The sequence below is a fragment of the Protopterus annectens genome, chromosome 6.part1 (genome assembly GCF_019279795.1).
Source record: "Protopterus annectens isolate FY-2018-M chromosome 6.part1, PAN1.0, whole genome shotgun sequence".
NCBI lineage: Eukaryota > Metazoa > Chordata > Ceratodontiformes > Protopteridae > Protopterus > Protopterus annectens.
The window spans coordinates 519,009,434-519,036,891 of NC_056738.1; the positions used below are offsets into that span (position 1 = coordinate 519,009,434).

General features: G+C 40.1%; 1 protein-coding gene across 1 annotated transcript in view; it reads left to right on the forward strand.

Moving 5' to 3' along the window:
* NBEAL1 (neurobeachin like 1) overlaps positions 1-27,458 on the forward strand; it is a 2,263,075-nt gene that overhangs the window by 423,242 nt on the left and 1,812,375 nt on the right. The window contains exons 10-11 of the mRNA XM_044075407.1: positions 11,982-12,067; positions 15,542-15,848. Of these exons, the coding sequence (XP_043931342.1) occupies positions 11,982-12,067; positions 15,542-15,848 (393 nt within the window). The remainder of the gene's footprint in view (positions 1-11,981; positions 12,068-15,541; positions 15,849-27,458) is intronic.

Here is a 27,458-nt window from a genome sequence, read left to right on the forward strand (position 1 = left end):
CCTCCACCCCACGTTTTTTTTTTTGGTGCGTGTTGCCAGGGATATGGATCTGTATAGTTACTCTTGTTTTACTTTTGCTTTCTCAGGATTTTTCTTTTCAGGCAGGGCTATTGCCTTCCTACTTGGGCAAGAAAGTTGTAAAGTTTTTAGCACTTTGTAACTACTTTTATTTGGAGATCTGTTCGCCTGCCTGTCAGTTAGTGTGCAGAATTTGCCCTTAAGTGTTGTAAAGCTGGCAGGCTGTTCATATCCTTAGCAGGATGTATATTCCCAATAACTTAGGCAACTGCAACAGTGATATAAATCACTGTTGCAGTATTATTTACAAAAGGGATCCCCTGCCAAGTGTAGCCCCAACATCTGGCCAGTATACCAAAGTCTTAAAATTTATAGATGTGTATCTCATCTATGTTCACCGCTCAAAAGCGTAGGGCATAAAGGGGATGTACATACCTCACAACTTTGCCACCAGTCTGAACACCATCCTTTATTGCCAGTCTGAATGCTTCTTCTTTGGTCCTGATTGTTGAGACATGTTTCCATGTTGGGGTTTCTTATATCTATTTTTACTTTTCTTTTGTCTTTGTGTTTACATATCATCCAGAAAGAGAAAATGTCAGCATGGGAAGCAGATTCCCCATAAATATTGACACAAGCAGTGTCTTTTCTGTTTGGTGCTTCTCCTGACCATGCACAGTGCTCTATCTGCCATACTGATTATTTCTGAGGGACCGAGGAGGATACCGCAAATCCTTGTTCAGGAGGAGATTTCCACTCTGTTTGAGTTTAGGCAAGCGCCTGAACTACTTAGGGTTTTAGGGTGGCTGTTCCCCAGACGAAAAAACAGAAAACTAAGCACATTTCTCCTGTTGCTAAAGATACTCAGCTTGAATGACAGGATTTTACCCAGTGTTTTTTTTAAGGTCTTAAAGCCACCTCAAGGAGTTTCTATGTCTGCTCTTCCTTGGTCTTCTACTCCCCTTAAGAGGCCAAGAGAGCAAAAATCATCTGAAGAGTCTTTGGCAAATTTCTCTCAATTCTCTTCTCCTTTGGATTATGGATCTGAGGAGGAGGATTCTATAAATCCAGACTCACTCTTGCAGGAACTCTCCTTTGGGGACACTGTTTCTCATATGATGGGATATTTCAAATGGGATTGTTATCAAGTTTCTGATATTAAAAAGTGGTATTATGAACTCCTCCAAATGGAGTCTTAAAACCCTCTGCTATTCTTCCTGTCTTGGCTGCCCTTCTTGATACCTTTTCAGCAGCCTCTGTGGCCCTTGACTCTCAACTTTCTGCCCCTAGAAAAAAGTGATAGGTTTTACAAGGTGCCTGATTGTAAGTTCTTGTACAGATGCCCTTCTGCTGATCCTTCCGTAGTGTCTGTCTCTTCTGACAAACCTTCTAAACTTTTTTCCTCTACTAAACTACTTCCTTCAGACAAGGACAGTAGGACTATGTGTTTAGGGAAAGATATATATATATACTGCTGCCACACTGGCTCTTTGGGTATTACTTACCAAACTCTTATGACCAGGTATGTTCCAGTCCTTCTTTCTCAAGTTTCTTAGGCAATCTCTGACCTCCCTTATTCAGAAGAGAAGGTGTCTCAGCCCTTTCTCTGTTGGGTTCAACCTCTGAAGTGGCTCATCCCTCATAAATGTAGTTGTGATGCAGCTGATGCTTTCTCTAGAGCTGCTACCTTTGGTTTTGTTTTGAGATGATAATCTTGCTTCATCGCCACCCCTTGCCTGATGATATTAAGGCTAAATTGCTGGATGCTGCTCTTGATAATAAGAACCTCTTTTGTTCTGCTGCTGAGCTTTTCAAGTCCTTCCAGGATAAAGGCAAGGCCTTGCAGGAATTTAAACATTTTTATTTCTCCAGTCCTCTAGTACCAGAGGAATTATCCATCCAAATCTGCTTTTATTGCTAGGCAGCCTCACCTTACTCCTAAAGGTAAGCTGGGTTATAGGCGTGTACCTCCTAGTAAAGCTTTTCAGATGCCTACTTCTGAGAAGCTTCCTTTTCAAGACAAACCAGGTTCTTTCTGACAGTTTGCATCTCCTTTCCTGAGTCAGGTTCCCCTCTCCCTTCGTCATTCCTGTCTCTGCCCAATTGGTTAAGGCTCACTCAGGAGTCTTGGGTTCTGCCTATCTGCCAGGGATACTGCATGGTGTGGAAATCTTCACTTCCTCTTATGGGCATCCTTCAACATTCTCAGGAACAGCTTTCTTTCCAGACCTGCTTTAGGACACTATTCAAGTTGAGCCCCCTGCCCAAGAAAGGAAAGGGTTTTATTCCAGGATGTTTCTGGTTTCCAGGAAGAAAAGTACCTGAAGACCCATTTTGGACCTTTGTCAGCTCAACACCTTTCTGAAGGTCCCTTCCTTTCAAATTCTGCCCCTTCAAACCTGTTCCCTATTCTTCCCCAAGCTTTCTTAGGCAACCTTGAGATCCAGGGGTACTATCTTCATATCCCTATTCATCCCCTTTTCAGGAAGTATTCATGTTTTTCTGTTTCTTCTTCATTTTCAGTTCTCTGCTTTGCCTTTTGGTTTCTCTGCTGCCCAGGGGTGTTTACCAAGTGCCTTAATCCTTTCACTGCTTTTTTTCAGGATGACAGAAGTTAAACCTTTCCTTATCTGGACGACCTGCTCTTTCAGGCTTCATCCCCCGAGGTTTTGCTTCAGCACCTCCAGTATATGGTTTGTCTTTTACAGTGCCTGGGGTTATCATAAACTTTCAGAAGTCAGTCCTTGTTCCTTTTCAAGATCACATGTTTCTTGGTTGCAGGATCCACACTATTCCCATGCTGGCAACCCTGCCACCCCCCCCCCCCCCAAGGCTCTCTCTCTCATTACCTATTTTCAGTCCTTTCTGCCCTCTGGTGTCACTCACAGCCAGGGATTTTCTCAGGGTTACAGGATCCATGGCCTCTACCATTCCTATGCTTCCTGTAGCCACACTCTATATGAGAAAGCTACAGTGTTTCCTAAAGTCAGTGTGTGGCTTCAACAGTGTTATCCACTGATTTTCTTTGGTTCCTTCCCTTCCATGCCTTAAACTTGAGCTTCAGTGGTGGATTCATCATCTTTCTGTCAACGTATGATTCCCATTTCCACCCCCAGTCCCCTCTCGGGAAATTTTTTCCAGATGCCTTGGACAGGAGGTGGAGAGCTTTTTTTCAGGTCCCTCAAGGTCCAGGGTCTCTGGCCTCCTCATCAGAGGTTAGGTCACATCAACATAAAGGAGATGAGAGATCTCGTTTTAGCTCTTCAGACTTTCCATTCCATCTTTCTTCCAGGACCTCTTATAATCTTCACAAACAATACCACAGTGATGTGGCATGTCAGCAAGCAATGGTAATGTGGTCCTACCTTCTTTGCAGACTGGCTCTTCGGGTCTGGGATCTAGCTGTTCAGTACTGAGTGACTCTTCAAGCTGTATACATTCCTTCAGAGCAAAATTATAGTGTCAGACTCTTTGAACAGGTCCAGTACAAAGGCTCACAAATGGATACTTAACAGAGGTCTGTTTCTGGACATTGTCCATTGGTGCGGTACTCCACAGGGAGATCTTTTTGCCTCCCCTTTGAACAGACATCTTCCTCTTTTGCACCAGAGTCCCAAGTCCTCTACCTTGGAAGGTGGACACCCTATATTTTCTTTTGGAAGGTGATGTTTCTCTGTGCCCTCCCTCCCCTTTTGAGGGTCCTGCTGTAGATAAAGCAAAACTCCCCCAAAATGTTGCTGGTTACTCCCTTTTGGCCCTGACAGCATTGGTTCCACCATATTCATTTAGTCAGGACAATCTACCTCACAGGGTGGACCTTCTCATACACAAAAGGAATCCCTAATTCATCCCCACTTGTCCACTCTTCAAATGACACTGTGAGTGATAGGCTTTTGATCCCTTTAGGCACTTTTTTCTGAGGACGTGCTTAGGGTTCTGCAGAAGGTCAGGAAACCCACTACCAGAAATCTTGCTTGTCCAAATGGAAGAGATTTTCTGTATGATGCTTTTGTCGAGCCATGATCCTTTTTCTGTGGGGATCCCTTTGCTCCTCTTTTATTTGTGTGAATTGCTCCATGCCGTGTTAGTATATTCTGTTGAAGTTCACCTTTCAGCTATTTCTGCTAGTCTGCCATTGACTCTTCTTGCCTCTAGGTTTGAGTTCAAGCAATTTCTTAAAGGCCTCCTTCATATCAGGCCTTCTACGAAGCCTACTCCACCTTCCTGGGACCTCAATTTTATTCCTGAAAAATTGACTCTGGTTCATTTTGAGCTTGCTACTTCAGTTTCCCTACATCATTGTACTTGGGAGACTGTTCTTCATTTGACCTGTACTTCATCTAAGAGTGTTTCTGAACACTAGGCTTTTATGGCTGTTCCTCCTTTCTCAGTTTTTTATAGGAAAAGGCTGTCTTTTTACTGATCCTCCTTTTTATGCCCAGGGTGGTTAATGAGTTGTCTCTTAGTCTATTAATTTGCCCTCCTTTTTTCCTTCTCTGCAGTTTGCTAATGAGAAGGTTCTTCATAGCTTATATATGCATAAACAGCTCTAATATTATCTAGATAAAGACTAAGGCCATCTTTGTCTCTTTTCATTCCAGCTGTTTCGGTTTGGCCGTTTCTAAGCAAATCATTTCCTCCCGGATCTTTTTGGATGTTGTTTGATCTCTGTAAAGGCTCATTCTACTAGGGCCATTGCTTCCTTTGGTGTTTTTTTTCAAAGGTTTGGATATGAGTTCCATTCTCAGGGCTGCTACTTGGACGTCTGTCCATACTGTCACTAAGCATTACAAATGGGATGTTTCCAGAGCAAGAGCAGGCTTTGCCAGAGCTGTACTGCATGGGTTTCTAGAGGGCACCTCTGTGCCTTCCTCCTCCCAAGTTTCCTCTTAAGCTTTTGCATTCTCCCCTTTGTAAAGAATACTGTAACAGTGGTGTGGAAGGACACATAATACAGTTGTGTAAAAGCTTACCATAACAGTAGATGTCCATCTCTTCACTGTTGCAATATTCAGTCCTTCCCTCCCTCCTCCCACTTCTGCTCTGCTCTTTTCCTTCAGTCTTCCTGGCCTGGAATTATTTTCCTTTTTCTCCTTCTTCATGCACATGTTCCTCCTAGTCCCTAGGAATAATTGTTACTCCTGGAGCTTTTCATTTCTGATGTATTTATGTCGGTACATCACCTTTATGCCCTTTGCCTTGAGCAGGGAGTATACGTGTGACATACAATGTCTTTTGGTATAGTCTTTGGATATTGGGGCTACCCTTGGCAGTGGATCTCTTTTGTTAAGAATACTGCAACAAAGAAGAGAAGGTCATCTACTGTTAAAATGCAGTTGTGTAAAATCTTACTATATGGTAAGTTTACTTATGCAACTGTATTTTCTGCAGCAAGTTTGGCAAGAGCAGCTGCTTTTATTTGCTTTTCCCTTAGTTTTTCACATTGGGAGAGCTCTAACCAGTCTGTTGATCAGACTGCAACCATCTTAGAAGTCTTTGTGTTGTTTAGTACTTTGATGTAATGAATTGAAATGAATCTCGCCAGTATCAAATACATAGATTTTTTTAACATTCTAGCAGTACAATTTCATTATTCTGAGTATAGATAAAATTTACCAAAGGACCTGTGGGAAAGATGAACTCAGATGATGGTTTCTGGTGTAGTAACTCCACCTGTTGTCAGACCTGGTATTGCTTGCAGAGAGCCAAATCTAACATACAGGGGGAGCTCCACAGCTCTGAGGATGTCCAGCACAGGAGCTCCACATATAGGGTGGCATGGCTGTAGTACTTGATTTTTGCCTGTCCAACACAAGGATAGGCATTTGGGGCCACTGGTCCACCAGGGATCAAATCTGTTATTGCAAGCCATCTCCACAGGGGTATGAGAGATTGCTGCTCACATTAAACTGAATCGGTTATGTGTCTGGTCAAAGTGTCTTGTCTCTTCAGCTCTTGAAGTTTACATTACTGCTCCAACCAGTCTGGCTTCCCGTCAGCTATTATCTGCAGTACTTATGCCAATTATAGGTGGGACTTCAGCCTTGCCAAGAAGCCCATTCAGTCCAAAGAACTCTCTTCATTCCAGCACTAGTCCAGTCTATGTATAACATACACAGTATATTGCACTGCAGGCTATCATTGCATTGGTTTTATATACCCTATAGTTTTGCTAAAAGTGATCATTCCATGGCATACTATTTATTACATTGTCGTAGCTGTGTTATTACACTGTGTGATAAACCAGGAATCAAATGAAAGACAATGCCAATTTTAATATGAAAACCAATAGTGAACACTCTGCTTGAAACACATTAGAACAAAAAATAATTTAAAATTTATTGACACCAGTTAAGCACTTTCATTCAGTATAACCAAAGTTCATCAGGACTAGTTACAGACTTTAAATTCTCTGCTTTTAAAGACGTGCATTCTTACATTAACATGAACTAGCCAATTAATCCAAAGCTTTGTATTCACAAATTGAACTTAATTACCCTAATACCATTTCATTAAAACTAATATCCCGAAATAAGTGCATCATATTAAAGCATCTAACATAAATAAAAAATGTTTAAAAAATACATTATGTATGAATTGTAAAAAAAAATTCATAAGAATTGTATACCTGATAATTAATTCTGCAATGTACATAAACTAGAAATAGATGCAGACTCATTAATTCTTAAGATTGTTGTTTTTTTTTAAATGTAACTGCCACCATAATTCTCTTTTCTCAACATATTCACTACATAACCCTCCTCTGGGGATCCTAGCCACCTCTTCTAAAATAAAAAGATTGTCTATTGTATCTTTTAATATGTTTAGCTAAAGCATTATGCACCCTTCTTCTATCAACATTGTATATCTGTTCATAAATATGTTCTCAGACCTTTGCATCAGTTTTACTGACATAAAATGCAGGGCACAACTGACACTTGGACACATAAGTAATACCCCTTGAGTTACAGTCAGTGACCTTGAGCATGAATAGTCATGTTAATAATCACTTGATCAATAACCAACATATATCTAAATTGATTACATTGACAGCACTTAAATTTCCCCAATTTTTAAAAAACAGGCTTTAGTCCCAACTTATCCTTCAATTCAAAATAATTGTTAGAGGCTCCATTTCTTTTCTAATACACTATTAACATCTTTGCTATCAAGATTCTAAGTAGAGACAGAGGCATCTTTATACCTAGTACTAGCTGGTATAAATGCCCTTATGCTATCACCACCATCTAAAATAAGTGGAAAGTAAAGTCCCATTTTCCTCTTTGTGATAACTTCTCTCAAAAGTGGATCTAAAAAAGAACTTGGATAATGCCTCCTCCTAAACATAGCCATCGAGTTATTACACTCACCCCCCCCCCCAAAAAAAAATCAAACTCTGAAATGATCCGAGCTAAACAAGTCAATTAACCTCTGACCAGCACCATTTTCTGATGTCGAGGATGCCATTTGTTAAAATGCAGAAAGGAAATGGAATACATTGGTTTCCTATAAATAATAGAAGCAAGTTTATCATTGATCTTATCTTTCTTTATCACCACATGTAAATAATAGAATCAAAACCCAAAGTGTGGGTAAAATAAAAAAAAAAAAAATGGTTGTGGAATTTATGTATTTGATAAACTCCTCCACCTTCTCAGTAGTATCAAGCGACGTGTATAATGACCATGACTTGACGTATGGACTATGTAAAATGTAAAGATGTTCCCATTGTGCCATGACGAAATTAGCAAAAGAGGAGTACATGCAGCACCCATGGCTAAACCTAATTTTTGGCAGAAAAATTGTCCCTCAAAATAAAATCACTTGCCAAAATTAGTTCCATCAAGTGGAATTTTGCCTAGTGTCAAAATACTTAACCGTTTATGGTTTTTAGCCCTTTACAAACCAAATTGTTTGAATTTTGTTCCCACCTGTAGAGCTAATGTAGGTAAAGGTTTATTGGAATTAAAACTGTATACTAGGAGGTTTTATTTAAAATATTTATTACATGATACTACTGTTACAAATTATTTAAGGAAACGGTCTGTTTTTACATATCTGTTACACAGTACTTAATGCTGTGAAAAGGAAGTTAGGGAAATATGTAGAAAAAAATAACAGTATGTTAATTTAAATGAGGTTAAAAAGAAAGCATTATATGAATTAAAAATAATAAAAGGTTCATATATATATATATATATATATATATATATATATATATATATATATATATATATATATATATATATATATATATATATAAGCTAATAAGATGGGGGATTGGTCATTATGTGCCAAAATTATTATGTTGTTGGTGTTGAGGATATGTTATGTAGTAACAGTGAATATTTGGCAATCTCTTTGAATGAGATTCACAAAATATATGAATAAATTCATGTGTTTGATTTTTTTTATGAACAATGAAACAGATTCAGCATTGTATGAGTATTTATTAAATGATTAATCTAAGATAGGTGTGTTATTTGGTATTCCTAAAATACACAAGGGTGACATCAATCCACATTTTAAACCTATCGTGTCTACACCCAACAGTATTACTGAAGGAATATCGATGTTTATGAATGGCGTTATACTGGGACTTTAATTCAGATGAGGTTCAATCATGTGACTTGCTATTCTCAATTAGTGAACTGTTTAAATGTTCTCAATGAAGGGGAGGCACTGTTTGCTTGTTTGTTCTTTCTGAAGAAGTCGGACTGTTAGCTGACGAAAAGCGTATGGTTTTAACGGCTTAAAATAAATTTGTATTTTTTCATTCACATCGAGTTGGACTTTATATTCTCAGTGGAATTGAGACTTGGGCTTCGGAGTGTTCGGTGAGTCTACAAGCTTTATCCTCTTATGTTAAAGAACAACAGCGGGATTCTGTTATTAAATGCTCAACTTCTCTGTCTTTTCTCTCCCTATTTACAGTCCCTGCTATGAATAAACAACAATACAGCATTTCAAATATTTTAAATCGGCTGCTTCTCTCCACCATAACCGTACCTTACTGTACTGTGGTGGTTTCACTTTCAAAAATACTTTTGTCCCACCTTGGAAAACCTTGCTGTAGCCTCCAATTCATTGATGTCATCAAGGCCAATGAATACATGTAGTTTTCTAGCCAATTCTCTCCCCAGACTGACATCACCATGACTGTCCTAAAAACGCACCCATGCTGTGATGTCACAGCTCCCTGGTCCTTCCCCTCCCCATACAGAAAATAAAGGCTAGTACAAGGAAACAGTACATGAGTCAAGTCTGTTGCTGTGAGCTGTCAGTCACAGCAGGTAACAGCTCAAATTACCCTTAGCACTTAGAGAGCTAGGGATGTTAGGTGTGGAGGGGGATGGAAGATGAGTCAAAGTAGTACAAGTCAGGCTTCACAAAAGACTGCAGTTTAGCCATTCTAAAAAGAAGCAACAGTAAAAAGCACTTTGAAAGTCTGTTCTGTGGCATTTACACTGTTTGTGTTTTAGGTAGTCATGGAACAACATGAAAAGTTACTTGAAACTGACTGAAAGACAGCAGTGTAGACATGTAAAATCAATGCAGTAAAAGGAGCTTTAGGAAGAAAGAGTCCTGCATGGTGTAATTTTTTTTATAGATGAGCACTGCATTGTGGGATACCTACAGATAGACTAAACAATCAGGATCACTTCAAGATGCTAGACCCTATGTGGTCAGACTCAGAAATTACGTATAAAAATATTTATAAACCTGTAAATAGTCCCAGAGTGGTGTTAAAATGTAGGAAACACCAAGCCATGATGAAATAAACATGTTTTTTATGTGTGTGGGTGCGGTTCTTCTGTAAGGATTCTTAGAATGTTTGGGGGCAGTTGAGGATATTTTATGAATATTAATGATTTTGACAGTGGTTTGCTGATCACTGTAGATATTTCCTTTTTCTTTAATAGTATTCCATAGATGTAGAATTTAAATTCACTAGATCATTTTTGTCCAAATGTACTAATTTTGATAATAACAAAATCAATTTATACTGTTCCTTTTTAGAACTTAATTTGGATAATACTTTTTTTTTCATTTTAACAGGACATGTTATAAACAGACATGGGGTTGGCAGTGGGTACCAGCTTTTGCCTGCCTAGTATTAGGATGGTGGGAGGTAGAGATTTTGCCTATTTGTAATTATTGTATCAAAGTTGTTTTCATAGATTTGTTGAAGATTTGTTTTTAATATTCAAAGGAACACAAGATGAGAGTATTTTGTTTACTGAACAGTTAAACAGTGCCATTTTTTAAGAATTTATTTTAGGTGACATAGGACACATGGTTTATTTTTTAGGTATTACTTTCGAAGTGAGATTTAATCAAACATTTTGATAGCAAAATTATTGAAAAGATACCTTTTCTAAGGGATATTTACATTTTAGAAGCAACCACATCCCAGTTTTATGAAGAAAAAACGTTCTGCTGGACAGTTTCAGAGCCTCCAGGCTTATTACTAAAGATCTTGATTTAAGTTTAGAGTTAGACTTTATTATTTCATTGTTTGAACAAATGGAGTATAGCAGATTGATCCTGCTTGAGATAACTGAGGAAGTGGCTAGTAAGAAGTACACAGTTTGCTCCTATTTTATGTAAGCCCTTGATAATTAAGAATAATAGTAACAATGACAGATTTTATAGGTCCCAGTATATTTTTTGGACATGTCAGTTGACAGTTATAACATTTGGTAAATTATAAGCAGCAATTGATAAATCGTTATAGGAAATAGTGATTTATTTAGTGTAGTAGTTCACTAGTTTTCAAATTAATTGCAAAATGATAAACTGCTGAAAGTAATCCGCTCATTAACAACATGGTTAAAGGTACTTTAAGATGCTGTGGATATGTTTGTAGGTATGTTTTAGAAGAGCCGTAAATTAGGTTTGAACATTTGGATTAGACTTTTGGTACTAACCATTTTCTTGTAATTTTCAAGGGGTAGTGTATGTTAACAATTGTTCAAGGTGTTGGGCATTTTATGTAGGAATGACCACTAGGATTGTATGAAAGAGAATTAAAGAGTATTTGTATTCCATTAAGACAGGTGATTTTAACAGTGCCTTGTTTAAACATTCACGTGAATGTAAACCATATAAAAATTTGTATTTTTTATATTTAAACAAGTTAGTTTGGATTTTAAGAGGAGGGGACTTTAAAAACAGATTGGAAAGAGTGGCATTTGGGGCTTAAAGTGCATTGTTTCCAAGGGTTAAATGATATTATTAATGTAAAATGTTTTTTGAAAAATAGGAGGTTAAAGTAGAGTAGATTTTATTGATACATGCATATTAGGTATTTTGTGTGTATGTTTTACCAGATGTTTTCAATTGATTAGTTGTCATGTTATTTGATATTTACTTTAAATTGAATGGTGCTTGTACAATTTTTGATTATTTTCTGATGACGTCTGTGTTTTATGAGACAAAAGTGGAGATTAAAGTAGCTTACTCTAAAGTTTTCCAGTGGAGTTACTATTTTTGTCACATCCTGATCAACTCTGTTTTGTAGTTTTGCTAAGAAGTTGAACTCCAGTATTCCGTCTTTGTTACATTCTTGGAGGAATCTCATTTTGCATAATATATTGATGATAAGATTAATTTTCACAGCTGTTGGCATAACATGCGTGAGTATGCACAAGATGGTTTATTCTATCCATTGCTGGCTTTTGTATTGAGTTGGTGAAATGGATCTCTTATCCTAGAAACTTTAGACTTTCATTGGATGGAAAATTACCATGGAGCAATAGTTCTAATTTATTTACTGTAGTAGTAGTATATGAGCTATTTGCTGTCCCTTTGTATCCTGTAGGAAACAAGATTTCTAATTAGCATTCCTTTTGGATATTTTCTATCAATGTTCAAGAATTATTTTTAGACTGTATTGTTGATGTTGCTACTACATTTTTGTACTGATGTTGGAACTGATGTGGTTTCTCTCTTTTGGGCAGAGTGTTTTCAGGAAAGTGAGCATTTAAAGGAAAGTCTGAAATGCTGCCTGCTTCATCTCTTTGGAGCCATTGTGGCTGGGGGACAGGTAAGCTGATAAAGATGGTTACATGCTAGTTGTGATTCGCAAAAAGTAAATTGTCAGTAAAGTTCAGTTTTGGCTTTCACTGGAGTGGTCTGTATTGATAAACTGAGGAAATGTTGTAACAAGGTGCAGACAGTGTTGCATAGGGTAAGAAAATGGTTTTCATGTAGAACTTTAGTTACCTATGTCCTTTCCCATTTGTCTCGTAGTATTTTTTTTTCCATGGTAAAGCCCAGGTTTGTTCTGAATTAATGCTTAATGGTACCACTTACAGTGATCCTCTTGACTTACCCAACCTGCTAGCAGGTAGATTCAGCGCAGACTTCACCCCTTTCCTCCCCAAAGGCGCATTCAGTATCCCCCAATACTTGTCCTGCACCTCATATCTCCATAGATAAAGTGTTAAAGGTGCTATCCAAGGCAAAGAACACAGCTTCCATGGTAGTATCCCAGGCTGTATTCTGCACAATCTCCAGCAAGAACTAGCTTCACCATTGAGCACCCTATTCAACCACAGCCTAAGTACAAGCTTCATTCCAGCAGAGTGGAGAATTGCCATTGTCACCCCCTTGTACAAAGGTGGTGCCACTACTGACCCTGGAAATGCATGCCCCATTAGCTTGACAAGTCTTATCTGTAAAGCCATGGAATGTATTATTATGGATCTCATAAACAAGGACATAGTCAGTCTCCAAGCACTTGACCCCACCCAGTTTGGATTCATCAAGGACAAATCTTGCCTTTTGAACCTGGTTGACTTCTTTGAGACTGCCAGCAAGGCCCTGGATGAGGGAAAGTTGGTACATACAGCATACCTTGACTTTGCCAAGGCCTTTGACACAGTCCCCCACTCTGGCATCATCAAAAAGCTATCACAACTTGTGTAAATCCCTATCTCATCAGGCTCACCAATAGGACCCACACGGTCAAAATAGGTGCCTCCACCTCCGACAGCAGACATGTCACAAGTGGTGTTCCCCAGGGATCTGTTGTTTGACCCCTACTGTTTGGCATCTACTTCTCAGAGATCCAGGCAAAGACAAAAGCCCTGTGGCTGACCAAGTTTACGGATGACTTATTTGGGTGCTGTCGTTGACTCCCCAAATGATATCATACTGCAAGAGGGTCTCACAGCAACAAATAACTGATGCCAAAGGCATGGCCTGAAGTTAAACGCAAAAAAATGTATCATCATACCATTTGGCAAAAACACGGCCCTTACTGATTACTACATCAACAGCAACTCCCTAAGCATACAACCTGTGGGGAGAGACCTGGGTACTCAGGTTGACAACAGTCTCACATTCGACCATCATGTAGTGGCAGTGGTCAGAAAAGCCTTTTACTTGGTTCATCTTGTAAGTAAAGGGACTGCATACAGAAAAAGGAGATTACCTCTCTGTACTCCTCCCTCATTAGGCCAGTAATTGAGTGTAATGCCCCATTTGCTATGTACCTCTCCAAACACCTGCACCAACTGGAAAGGCCCAAAAAATTCTTAACAAGGAGAATCCATGGCCTCCAATACCTCTCCTATGTGGAAAGGCTCAAATTATTATTGCTCTACTTTCTCAGTACAGATTGCTTAGAGGTAATGTGTCTTGACTACAAGGCAGTATCGGACCCTGCCCTACTAGAGAAGCTCCATATCTGTAAGTCTAACTCCTCGCACATTACCAGCTCGAAAGGCCTAAATCTAATATGTGACATCAGCAAAACCTGCTGGGGAGACAGTTTTGTCTCCCAGAGGCTGCCTTGTCTCTGGAATAGACTTCCCATACTTGTCAGAGTATCTCACTGACCCTTTTCAAGCAAAACCTTGATAAGTGGATGGGAAACCATAAATTTGTCCCAGGAGGATCCACCTGTGTCCCTCATTGACAGGGGCGACAAGTGCTGACTGAGGTTTCTTTTTTGGGGATAAACTCTTAGCTAGGCTTGTAAGGGCCCCATTGCCATTAGCCTAGTAACCTCCTATGATCCTTTGAAACATGCAATGGAGTGTTCAAATTTTAGAAAGCTTAAGTATTAATGATTGGGGCATGATTTCTCAAACCATTTGTTACACTGTGAGCTTTATTGGCAATTGTTATTGAGGGCTGGCACTCCATCAGGTCTCAGTGATGTTATATATAATGTAAGTCGGTTCACTTCAAAATCCTGAAAGCTCAAAATCCTGAAAGCTCAAAATCCTGAAAGCTCAAAATCCTGAATGTCAAAATCCTGAATGTCAAAATCCTGAAAGCTCAAAATACTGAAAACTCATAATACTGAATCTCATGATACCGAAAAACATACAGGACACCAACACTGACTGTATTGCAGCTACACTACACTGCACATACACTACTATCTATCCACTTACCTTAACCCAGACCCTAACCCTAAGGTCCGTCACTATCACGCACTCTCCTCACCCGCGCCCTAACCCTAGCTCACTTAACCCGCCCTTAACCCCAAATTCTGTCACTGTCGCAGTCTCACCTCACCCTAATGTCCATCACAATCGCACACTTACATGACCCGCGCTCTAACCCGAACGTCCGCACAGTCACACATCATTGTTGTTGTCCTGTATGTTTTTCGGTATTATGAGTTTTCAGTATTTTGAGTTTTCAGGATTTTGAGATTTCAGGATTTCAGTATTTTGAGTTTTCAGGATTTTGAGATTTCAGGATTTTGAGATTTCGGGATTTTGAAGTGAACCCAATGTAAGTACATTAAGAAGTAAGTGGGACTTAAGTCAAGTGACTTCTGATTGACTAGTTTTGTTTCACATGATTCTTTTAGCCCTATTTATTTTAGGTTTTATGTACCTGCTAAATGTTCTGATGAAGTCAATTTTTGTACGAATGAATGAGGTTAACATTAGCGTTCTAGTGGAAACCAGGAGGAGTTTGGTGGTCTGTTCCCCTTGGGAACTGATTGGCGACTTAGAGGCCCTAGAGCTTTTCTAATTTATTTATTTAATTATTTTTTTCTAACATATACAGTACTTTAATGTTTTGTCAGCTGAACTCATATGAGACTATAAATTTCTTGGAGAAGAAGAAATGTAATTAAAGTTTGACTTACGCACTTCACAGGTACTGCAAGTCTGGATTCATTATTAACCAAACAGGCTTTTTTTAAATCTTCATTGTTTGAAAAGTGAAACAAAGACCTTGGATGCTTGTTTAGCTTGTTTATTAGTGGTGGAGCTTATCTGAAATGATCCACCTATACCTTTAGTGTCATCACTGATAGGACTGACATGCCTTATTATGTGAATACAGAGTTGTAGTGAATGATAGTGATACGAAAAGAAATGTGAAGTCACACACATTAGGTTCATCGTGTTTTTCTCCTCTGAGCAGAAGAGGAGGGAAAGAGTAGTAGTTTTATTGGAACTGTTTTTATCTTTTGCTGCTTTGAAATGATTGCCTTAAAGCTGTATTTTGTGGTACTGTAAAAATATTCTTTCATGTATAATTCCAGCGGAATGCACTTCAAGCAATTTCCCCAGCCACAATGGAAGTCCTTATGCGGGTCCTGGCAGACGGTGACACTTCTGAGGATAAGGACCCTGGTGATATTAGTAGAAAGGTGGAGCTGACCCTGAAGTGCCTGACTGAAGTGGTGCACATACTTCTAACAAGTAGTTCTGACCAACGGCAAGTTGAAACCAGTACAGTTCTGGAGAATTATTTCAAGCTGCTAAACCTGGATCATTCAGCCCTTCCAGAATCCAGGAAATCCAAATATTGGGAGAATCGCTTAATTGCACTACAGATTCAAATGTTAAGTATGTATGCATTCCAGAAAAATCTTTGTTTTTGGATGCTTTGTTTCTAGTATTTGTTTATTTTAATGAGTCATTAACCATTATGATTGTTGTTGTCTTTCGGTTTTTCCTGGTTAGGGGTCGCCACAGTGGAACTCCGGTCTGCTAATGATTGGTAGTAGATTTTCACGAACGCAGAGGTGCCAGCTCAACGTTCAACCTTCAATGAAGGCACACCCATTTACGCATGTCTTTCGAATGCCCACTCAACCACAGGGAGGACATGCAGACTCCACATAGAAGGCACTCCCTGCACTCCAGCCGAGAATCAAATGGGAGAACCTCTTGCTGTGAGACAACAATGCTACCGCTGCACCACCGCGGAAGTACATTAACCATTATGATTATTAATCTGAATAAAAAGTGTTGACCTCACAAACTCAAGGTACAGGGTTTGATTCTCACCTTTGGTGAAATTGGCTAGGCTTAAAATGCCCCATAAGGGCAGCTAGCCTTGTACTTGCCTATGAACCTATTCAGTGTCATGCTTTTTGGGTAAAGTAGTTTCTAGGCTTGGTAAAACTCCCGCCTTAAAAATACAGTCTCTGCATCTGTGAATACTCTCCAGAAACTGATCTCTTCCTGACAGAGTATTTTTTTGCAGTTCATTAAGGCCTATGTTGACTATGTAAAAGTACAAAAACTAAGCTGGCTGCATGGTGCAGATGGATGGAGACCAACACAGCTTAACTTGGTTTTGGTATTAGCCTGGGCTCTTGGGGGGGGGGGAACAGCCAGAAGGGGACAGAGAAAGGGGGAGGCATAAACAGGTATGGCCTGATTGAAGCATGTATTGTGGAGCATTTCTCCTGTTGGGTATCCGGATTCCACTGGTGATACATTAACAGGGAATTATCTGCTTAAGATGGTGAGGGTAAGTCTCTCTGGAAATGCCAACTCTGACTGTGCCATATATTGCTGTGAGGGAAAGGTTAGTTTTTCTTTGTCACTTTCTTGTATTTTGTATTGCTTTCTTCTATTTTGTATATTTTGGTTTGTTTTCATTCAGCTGTGTTTTAATTGCATATTGTTTTCTATTGCATATTTAAACTAGGAAAGAAACCTAAAATTCTGTGTCTTGTAAGTCGCACAGAAATTAGATCTCCCCCTCACTCTGGTGGTGGTGTATTGCTCTTAAGCTCATTTTCTCTGTAGCTGCCTGAACCCTGTTAATTTGAGTACATAATTCTTCCCTGTCCTCTTTCATTGGCTATTGTTAGTAAGCTCAAAATTATCATTTTGTGAAATCCACCCCCCTGGCTATTTAAATTTATTTGCTCTTTCACTGTATTCCATAGAACCAGAATACCGAGTGCCCACCCACATCCAATTCATCTTGCTGTTTCGTAATTAGTGGCACTCCCCTTAGACTGCTAAGTTGGCCACTCTTTCATATCTTACTAACTTCTTAATGCACACTTCAACTCTTTGGATATTAACTAATTTTTCCCATATTAACTTTAAAATCTGTAGCATCTAGTCCAAGAAAACCAATCATTAGAGAGCCTACATTCCACTTCTTAATAATCACCTTTGGATTAGTGTTTCTGTTTTGCTTCTGGTGAGAAAAGGAGCATAGGGACATCATTTCCTGGAAAGTGGTGATCACTGGAAAACTAATAACCGCTTCATGGGAGTCAGCTTGGAATTTCTTCCACCGTGTTGCTCCTGGTGGGAAAGGAGCAGAGGGACATTAATTTCCAGACCGTCTCTGATTGTGTAATGAGTGTCTGTGTGGGTCCTTCCTGTTTGGCCTGATTGCTGTTCAAGGCATCTACCAGAAAAGGGCTACAACTAGCCGTACAGACCTCTGTGATATCTGGGATGAGACCACTAATCAAAGAGCCCATGGGTACCTTCTCATCTTGAGATTAGTCCTACTCTTTGCTCCTAGTGAGTGAAGAAGCAAAGGGACATTGAATCCGAACAGTGTGAAGCTGTATTGAGACCAGCACGTAGTAGTAGTGAGTCCCCACTTTTTTCATAATTTTTGGCAAAACTAATTCTTTATTTTCAGTAAATACTACTTGATTAGCTGTTGTCTAAACTGTCTTCATAGTATCTCCTTAAAACTTCATCTTTACATCCTCAGAGTTTGCTACTGCAATGTTTGGTAGAGCCCTGCATAGACACAGGCACCTTGAGTAGACATTCTCCCAGTAAAAGTACACTTGAAATATTAAGAATACTTAGTTGCTCACACAGCAAGTAGTTTGTGCAGTGACAAGTCTTGCCCCCAGAGTTGTGAACAGTATAAATGTCAGGAGTGTCTGGTATTCTCACAGCAACTGTCTTATCAATAAAAAAGGGTCTGTTGTCATGAATATGAACCTTCCCACTGTCACCATTGCTGTCTTGGTGGATATGAGTATCCTGACCTAATGTAGAAACTGCCTCATGTTCACTGACAACCAACTAATTCTCAAACTGATAAGGTATGTGAGATTTATTTATTGACAAGGTCAGTGGAGACAAAGATCTCATATAAAAGTGCTATTAATGTCAGTCAGGTTAATCCACACACAGCATGAACCAGACATAAACCCTCATATGATGAGACATTTACTTCTAAGCCAGTAAAGCATGCCACCACACAACCCAACATTCTGGTCATTGAAGATGCCATTATGTGACATTGATGTCCTTCTCACCAGGCTGAGTAAAGAGAAAGTCATGGCCATTTGGCTGTCAGGGGACAAGGATCCACTGGATTACACAAACACTCTGGTCATTGGACTAAAAGCACCAGTATGACTCAGTCATGGTCCATGTTGGTGTAAATGACCTGAGATCTACCTCTTTTGACTATATGAAAAGAGACACATGATGGTGCTCTCAGAATATGGCTCCCAGGCTAGTATGAACCTAGTATTGAGCAGCAGTCTACCTTCTCCAAGGATGATGCCACAATATGAGCAAAAGATGACCGACTTTAATAATTTGCTTTGATTCTAGTGTCATTCTGGAGTGAAGTCATGTTAATATGCATGTGCCTCCCTTTTGTATCTTGCCTTGATGCATGTTCTGTTTGGTTGTTGTCAATGTTTTTGAGTGCCATCCATCTCCCATTTGTAATAGCTTTTGTGGTTCTTTTGTCTCCCCTTTTTTTTTTTTTTTTTACAAAGTAATGCTTCTGTACATTTCGTCATCTCTAACTATATTAATATTTTTTCTTGATATTGTTTGCCCCCATTCCTCCAGACCGTCAAGTCTCTCCACAATCGTACATACCATCTTTTTGCTTTCCCTTGAATTTCACACCACAGGTTCAGGTTAGAGCTGGCTGGAGAGAGTTGTCATCCAGAAAGCCATGAGTGTGCCTTTGCATTTATACTGCTTCTTCAGATAGCAGCGCAGAGGTTTACATCTCCTTTGCTATGGCTGAACACATCCTGCTTACCCCATCAACTGGCACTTGAAGGACTAAATTGATGAATCTGATTCTGGTAAGCAAATAGCCCCAAAGATTTCATATGCAGTGCCTTTTTGGTTTAGGATTTGCTCACGTTATTGACAATATGAACGTTGTGGAAAAGTTGAACAGTCTGCCAAAACTGGTAGACAAAAAAAACTTCAGCATACTTAAGTATTTAAATCTTTAGGAAATTAGTTAAAAAAAAAATATATATATATATGTGTGTGTGTGTGTGTGTGTGTGTGTGTGTGTGTGTGTGTGTGTGTGTGTTAGCTGGGATTCATAGATGTGCTTTGCAGTTGCACAACACTAAATTTCAAGCATCTTTTAGCATTTCATGGCTTCAGCTGCCCAGATATGTATTGAGGGTCACATATTACCATTACCTGGATAAAAAGGTGTGCATAGTAAATTAGTAGTACCACAACACAGGAACAAAGTGTTACTTACCAGTGAAGGAATCGTGCTAGCAAAATATCAGTGATGGAAATGGTAAATGCCACGGGAATGGCAGACTTGTATCTGAGCATGTTCAAGGTTATGTGCACTCAACTCATCCTCCAAATTGCCACATCATTGCCAAACATGCAGTGACAGACAGACCATGGAGCTTCAGCACAGTGATGTCCAACCTAGTTTATTTAAGTGATGAAGAAAGTGGGAGTAGCAAGCATAGGCATACACACAAATAACTGCACAGAACCACTGGTTGGGAGGGAGACTGGCATAATGTTTGTGGGGATGGGCTCCCATCTTTCACATAAGAAGAGGAGGGCTTGAATGCGATTGTAGTGAGGAGTGCTTATAAGAAGGAAGTGAAGTTGCAGGTGCACACAAGCAAACATAGAATACAGATGGGTTGTATGGACATTAAACATGGGAACAGCAGTGGATAGACAGAGAGTAGACACTTGGTGATGGGGAGAATTGGACAACAAACAAGGTAAGGAGAGTGATAGAAAAGTCAGTGGCAAACATGGATGGGGAACAGGGCAGTGTACATAATGGATGCCCGTCCAGGCCAGATATCAACTTACTCAAGAGATCAGTCACCACTGTGGCTGATGCTATGTTCAGGCTGCACCTCTGGTGGCCCGATGGTTGGATCCTGCTGGTTGACAACTAAATCAGCCATGGCAGGAGGTGCTTCACTGCTGTAAAACATATGTCCAGCTGTTTATGCACCTCAGACAACACCTGTCTACACAACCGTCACTGGGCATTTAAACTGGAGCCTTCCAGGCCACTGTCAGGACATTATCCTTTGCTCTCCCCCTGAGTATGTGCTATGAAAGGCAGCAGAGAGCCCTCCAAGTCACCTTCAGCAGGGTTAACTGCATCCCTTGCTGAGAAGCAGGCCAGACAACCACTTGCGACACAGCACCAAGAGTTTTGACAGGCCTAGTCTGTGTTTGACAACCTGCACTTCTTTGCTACCTCCACAACTGAACTTGCAGAAGGTAGAGAAAATTAAAAATACTTCTCTGCCACCAACACAACTGAACCTGCTGATAGAAGAGAAAACAAACAGAACACGTTAGTACATCTGTATCGCTCACAGTTTTAAAGCTGTACAGTGCAGTAATGCGCATGACCTATGTAATCAGATGCTGGAAGAGATGCTGTCATCTCCTGTGACACCCATGTCAGCATGCTGCTTCTCAGTTACCATAAAGTAAAGTAGGAAGAACTTCATCTACGTCTGTCTGTCTAAACAGGTTGCGGTGACTCGCTTGCAGTAATGATGCCTGTACTGCTGCCCAGAGTAGTCACTCCCAAGGCATCTGTCACTGATCTGGCAAACTCATGCCAAACATCAGCCTTGTACATTTGGGCCATCATGTTGGCCCAGCAGGTGCACCTCAAAGTTCTTGCGGAGGACGAACAAGAAAGTCTTGCTGTTCCTTGGACACCATGCAGGAGCCTTTTTTTTCCCCGCTCCTAAAACAGCTGTGGGTCATTCAGTTAGGTCTGCTTGTAGAGAAAAATGATAATCTGTTGTGCAAGGACGTATGTTCGGACAGCATGATGTGCATAAAAGCACAGTAATGAGACACCTCAGAAAGGCCCTGTAGCACAGATCTGCAGTGCTATGAACTTCACAGACACTATGCATTAACGTATTGTGCCCTTATGCCCACACTGCTGGAATGAGCAGGTATGATCAGTTTTGCACTGCTTAATTTTGGTAAAGTGGTGTTACAGTAACAATTCAGAGACCTCAAATTGTACTCCCTAATTAACATAACTTCCTCACTAAGATGCCCGAATTAGTAGGATATAATGTTTCAGTGCCATATTGCAAGAGACCATGCTGAAATGAGCAACACTGGAATCAGGAGCTTGCTGATTTAGGACACTGAAAAAGGCGTACTGAATGAAGACAAGACACCTAGTAGTGAATCCCTGCACTGTACACAACATCCAGCAGGTACATAGAGGAAGAGGTGTATGTGGATACAGGAAACACACTGCAGTGATTGGATATTGTCATATCTAACTATAGTTGGAGTGTGCACTTGGACAATACACACAAAAGGCAGGACCTACAATGTAGGATGCAATGGAACATAAACATAGGGGTTAGGCAAAGCTGCACATATGGGGATGGGGGATGTACAGATTATTACAAGCATCCTGTATGCTGATGCAGGAGGGGGTATGACAAAACAGTTTGTGTAGCTACAGTTTGTATAGGAAGAGGGATTTCACACCACAGTAGGGGGACACAATGTATGGGTTAGGGGCCAGCATAAATTCATACAACACATCCACACAACCATGCAGATGGACTGGTGTGTGTGTACACACACACACACACACACACACACACACACACACACACACACACACACACACACACACACACACACAAGTAGTGTTAAAATCAGATCAACAGCAATGGCCACATTATAATTGCTCTCATACTGCTGTAAATAATTCACCCGGAAAGCAATACTGTGAGAGGTGGATCATTAGGGAGCTGTATATTTAATAAGGTGTCCATTACAATTTTTTTTGTTGTGACACCTGCTTGCTTATCAGTTCACACCTTTACTGCACCTTATTGCTTGGACTGCAGTTCTAGAAATCTGATATCCATTGACACCTCCTTGATGTCCTTCAAGGATGCATCTGCAGTCCTAACATATGGGTTGTCCTGCCTCAGGCAGCCCTTCGGTCGGCCGGATTCCAAAGTCTGGGTCTGGCCTTGGCTGATGTCGCACTTCACCCGACGTCATAGCTGCTGTGAATTGGGTATAAAGGCATCAGCCGATGCCATTTTCCTCAGTCTTTCTTGCCGCGCGGTGCCCGAAGCAGAAGCTGTTCGCAAGTGCTGGTCGGTCAGATCCAGAGATTTCTACTACCGAAGACTTGTTGCCCAGGATCCTTCCTAGTATTTGCTCACTGCAAAAGATCTCAAGGTCAGATGCAAGGCAAGCAATCGCAGATCTACAAGACCTCTCACTTTAGAGAAGCTGTCCATCCAGAATTAGTGTTAGATTTCCTGCAAGTTAGGTAAGTAAACAGATTTGTATGCATTGTGACTTTCTGATTTGACTCCGGTGGGCTGAGTGAGCACAGTGAGTTCTCTGTGCTTTCATAGCCTCGCTCTTGACATCATCACATGTGTGAACAATAAGGGTGCCTGTTTTTGAGCATGATAATTTTTAGATGTGCTTGAAGGTAACTGGAGGAAATTCCCACATTTGCCTGTTGTGGAGGGCCTTTTTGAAGATCATCTTAAACCCAGAGTTGTGTATGTTTTTTATTTGTACTGCATTGGTCTGGTGCTCCTCTGTAATATATAAAATATGACATCTTGGAATTACATGACTTTTATCCGTATCCATGTCATATATTTATATACGTGTGTGAATATAGATACATTGTATGCATACATATATATGGTTTCACTTTGTAATCTCGAAATACTGAAATATTGAATTTCAGTATTTTGAGTGAAACTTCATAACCACGAATCTGGAAATGTCGAATTCACGGTTATGGTGTTCCAGTTCATGACGTGGGATGTACTGTGTGAATGATGTACGGTTTAGTGTGTGGACCTGGCTGGATAATTTAAGGTAAGTGACTATTTTGTAAGGGTTTTGGGTAGGGTGATTGTGTGCGAGTGTGTTTGGAAGTTTTAGGTGTGGGTTAGGGTAGGCAGGTAAAAGTATGAGTGTTTAAGTGTTGAAAGTGGTGGTGTTTGTATATATGTGATGTGTATGTGCTAGGAGACTGTAGAGTGTCTAGTTGAGTTTGCTGTCTTTTTCTGTTAGGTGCGATCTCAGAGTTAGTATATATAAGTAGGGGGTGTGTGGAGATGCAGCCCCCCACATGGGGGGGTGCAGGGGGGGCTTGCCCCCTGCTTATTTGGAGTGTAGGTTTGTTAATTTGTGTTTTTGTCTTTGTGTTTTGTTTGTGTGTTGTAGTGTTGGTAGTATGTTGTATGTGTTGTGTTTTGTATGGTGTGTTTATGTTCGCGATTTTGATTTTCTTGGTTTTGGGGGTTCTGCATTTCGAACTTTCATCTTTATAGTTTTGAAATACTCAGGACGGGGTGTAAATGTATGCCTGCGTCAATTAGATATATTAACTGTATGGTATGCTATCAGCTTTCAGGATGCACTTCAGTTATTATGGTTCTGGAAATGGGGGGGGGCAGACCAAAAACAATGCATCATTAAATCACTATTGCAGTAGCCAAAACTATATGGGACATTCTGCAAAGGATCAGGCCAGTCAAAAAAGCTTTAGGATACACTCTGTATCCGCTGTTTTTACACTGCTGTCCTCAAGCTGTACAGTGGCTAAGGCTCCAAAATTTCAAAAATATCTTGATATCAAAGTGCAAGCTTCCCTGCGGGATTACAGTGATCAGTTGGCTAGCTTTTCAGCAAAGCTGGGTGGGTAAGTACCCCATTGGGAAATATGTTCCACTTTATCTTTTTGTGTGTGAGAAAAAAGTTGTTCTTTTCTCTGTTGTATATTTGCTAAAGGCTGGAACTGTTTTTAGTGGTTTTCAGAAAGAAAATTTACCTCGTGTATATATGTGTGTGTGTGTGTGTGTGTGTGTGTGTGTGTGTGTATATATATATATATATATATATATATATATATATATATATATATATATATTTATAAAATGTATGCATACATGTTTTGGTAACTGTTCCTTGTGGGAAATATCTTTCAGAAATGATTTTTATGAAAAAAAAAAGTTTTACTTTTTGGTCAAAACTTGTGGTTAGGGACTAGTACTTGTGGTTTTGGGAGTTGTCATTAAAATTTTTTTATCTCAAAACTTATTTTCCTGTGAAGTTGTTTTAGCAACTGTCCTAAGCTGCACCACTTGCTTGTCAGACACCCGTTTCATTAGACAGATTGTCTCAAGTCCCTGTGGGGGAGTCCCTTATTTGTTTTTTTTTCTGGAGAAAATTGTTTCTGTCAGAAAGTGTTAGAGACTAGAGCGTGTTTGGTGGTTGTCACTAAGGATTTGCCAGACCTTTACCTGTCATTCATGTGGTAAGACTGACTTCGTGGATCTACTAACTGCTTAGCAGGCACCTTTTTTGGTAGAGGCGCAATCCTGGATCCCTGTGGGGATACCTTTATAAGTTATCTTTTTTTTTTTTTTGAGGAAAAGTTACTTTTCTGTTGAAGTGTTAAAAGACTTGTTACTAGTGTGTTTGGTTGTTGTCACTAAACTTTTACCTCAGAACTTAGCATTTCTGTGAGGAGGTAAGGCAGACCCTTCAAAGCTCCGTCAAACACTTGTCAGACAGCTTTTGTGGTAAGACCCAAATTTGGGTCCCAGTAACTCAATCATTCCCTCCCTGAGCTGCAAGAAGAAAAAAGTGTTATCTGAGGACTTTCAGTCTTGACTCAGAGTTCTCCTCCACCTTATCCACTAACGAGTGACTCTTCTGTTGTTTCTTGGACTGCTCATGCCTTTCTCATGGTCCCTGTGGTGCTGCTCCTTGGGAAGCCACTAAGGACCAGGAGGCAGGCATGCTGTCTGCAACTGTTCAGCTGCCCTTATCGGATAAGGGAGAACCACTTTTGCTCTTGTTAGGGAAGGGACCTGGGTGATGCTCATTCACTAAGCTGCTCTGAGGGGCTTCTTTGCTGGGGAAAGAACCAACCTTCATGGTGTTTTTCTGTTGGGGGGGGGGGGGGGCTCTCCAAGAAAAAAAGGAAGGACAAGGTTAGACATTTTAAAATTCTCCTAAAACAAATTGGCTTGTCTTTGATAAAAGTTTACTTAAAGTGTTTCAGTCTTTATATGCTTGAGTCTTCCCTCATTTAAAAAGGGAAAAGATTTTCTCTTTCTCAGGCTCTGATCCCCAGTCTGATATCATGACTTGTTACACATGGATTTTTTCTCATCCTGCAGCATTATTCCTCCTGTGTTGCCAGCCATAGTGGATGCTTTCTTTGAAGCCTGACAGTAAGCCACCAACTCCAAGAAAGTGTGATGAATTATATAATGTGTCCCAGGCCCAACTTATTCCTTTTTATAACCCCAGGTCAGATCCTGCAGTATTTACTCTGTGTAATTTAGCTTCTACCCGCCTCCTTATAGCAGCTAGCCATATTCTTTCTGACAATCTTGGGTAAAACATTAATAGGTTAGGAAGAATATCTGTACTGCTTCCACTTAAGCCTACAGAACAGTGAATTGTCAAACTCACGTATTCATGTTTCTGCTGGCTTCCTTTGACAGTATAAGAAAGTTAATTGCTGACCTCTGTCCTTCAGAGAATAAGGCATCTCTGAATTCATAGTATCCTATGTGTCATGGGTAACGAAACATTCTCTAAAATGTGGTCGTGAAACTGCTGATGCTGTTTTACAGCAGTTGTCACGGTTACCTATCATTTCATCGAAAGTTCATTCCATCTAAAGTTCATTCCATCGAAAGTTCATTACATCGAAAAGCATTTGCCCCCTTCCCCAATGTTGTGCGACCCTGGAGTTGATATATATAGTTAGGGGGGGTGTGGGGGGCACAGCCCCCCACATTGGGGGGTGTGGGGGATGAAGCCCTCCACCTAAAATGATTTTCGATGTAATGAACTTTAGATGGAATGAACTTTAGATGGAATGAACTTTCGATGAAATGATAGGTAACCGTTGTCACTGGGTCAGTATAAAATTTGCCTGACTACTTTACTAGTGGATGTCAAAGCAGACTTCTTGAAAGCTTCCCTGTAGAGTTATTTGGTCCTTCTGGTGTTGAAATTCTTAAAAGGTTGGAAGAAAGGGAAAAAGTTAATTCAGTTTAACCCGATTTTTCAACCCTCCTTGCCAAAATGATAGAAACTTTTTTCCAGTTCAGGTTCCTTTTTCAGGAAACTGAATAATCGTTCCCAGGAAGGCACAAGCACAGTTTCAAAAAGCAGTGGCAAATAGGTTCAAAGAAAGATGGGTCCCAAACAAAGGGCAGTCAAAGACATTTTGTGTGCTTTTCCTTCACTACCCTGAAAATTGTGTAAAGCATTCCCAAGTCTAGATCTTCACTTACAAGTGTGACACTAGATAACTTCAGACATGCGAGTCCTGAGAATCTTTCAAAATGGTTACAACTGGCAGTGGGGATTCCCTTCCTCCTTTTCAAGGCCTCCTCTTCATCCAGCCAATCAGACCTCTCTGTTCCTTCTTTTCTAGATCAGATGTTGTATCAGGATGTTATGGAACCTCTTCTCACAGCACTAAGAGTGGAGGGGATTTTATTCAAGGGTCTTTCTGGTACCAAAGAAAGAATTTGGAGATCTGTCTTGGGCCTTTCTTTCGAAATCTTTGCAAATTGGAATGTGATGCAAAGGTTTAAGGTGCTTTTACTTTTTCTATGTCTCATTTACACTTTCAGTTTTCAGCTTTGCTTTTTAGTTTAACAGCTATTGAGTATTTGCAAAGTGCCTGGCTCCTGTAATAGGTCATCGCATGACATTCACATTTTCCATATTACAACTGCCTTATTTTTGTTAATATTGCTAGTTGTCATGAATTTCAGGCTTGGGCTAAAAAACTTTTTTTTTTTTTTTTTTCAGCCTGGGTTTTCAGGTGAACATAGATAGTGTGTCCTGTCTCACAGGATAATTTTTCCTGGGATGTTTACTGGAGACACTCCCCTCATTATTGCTTTT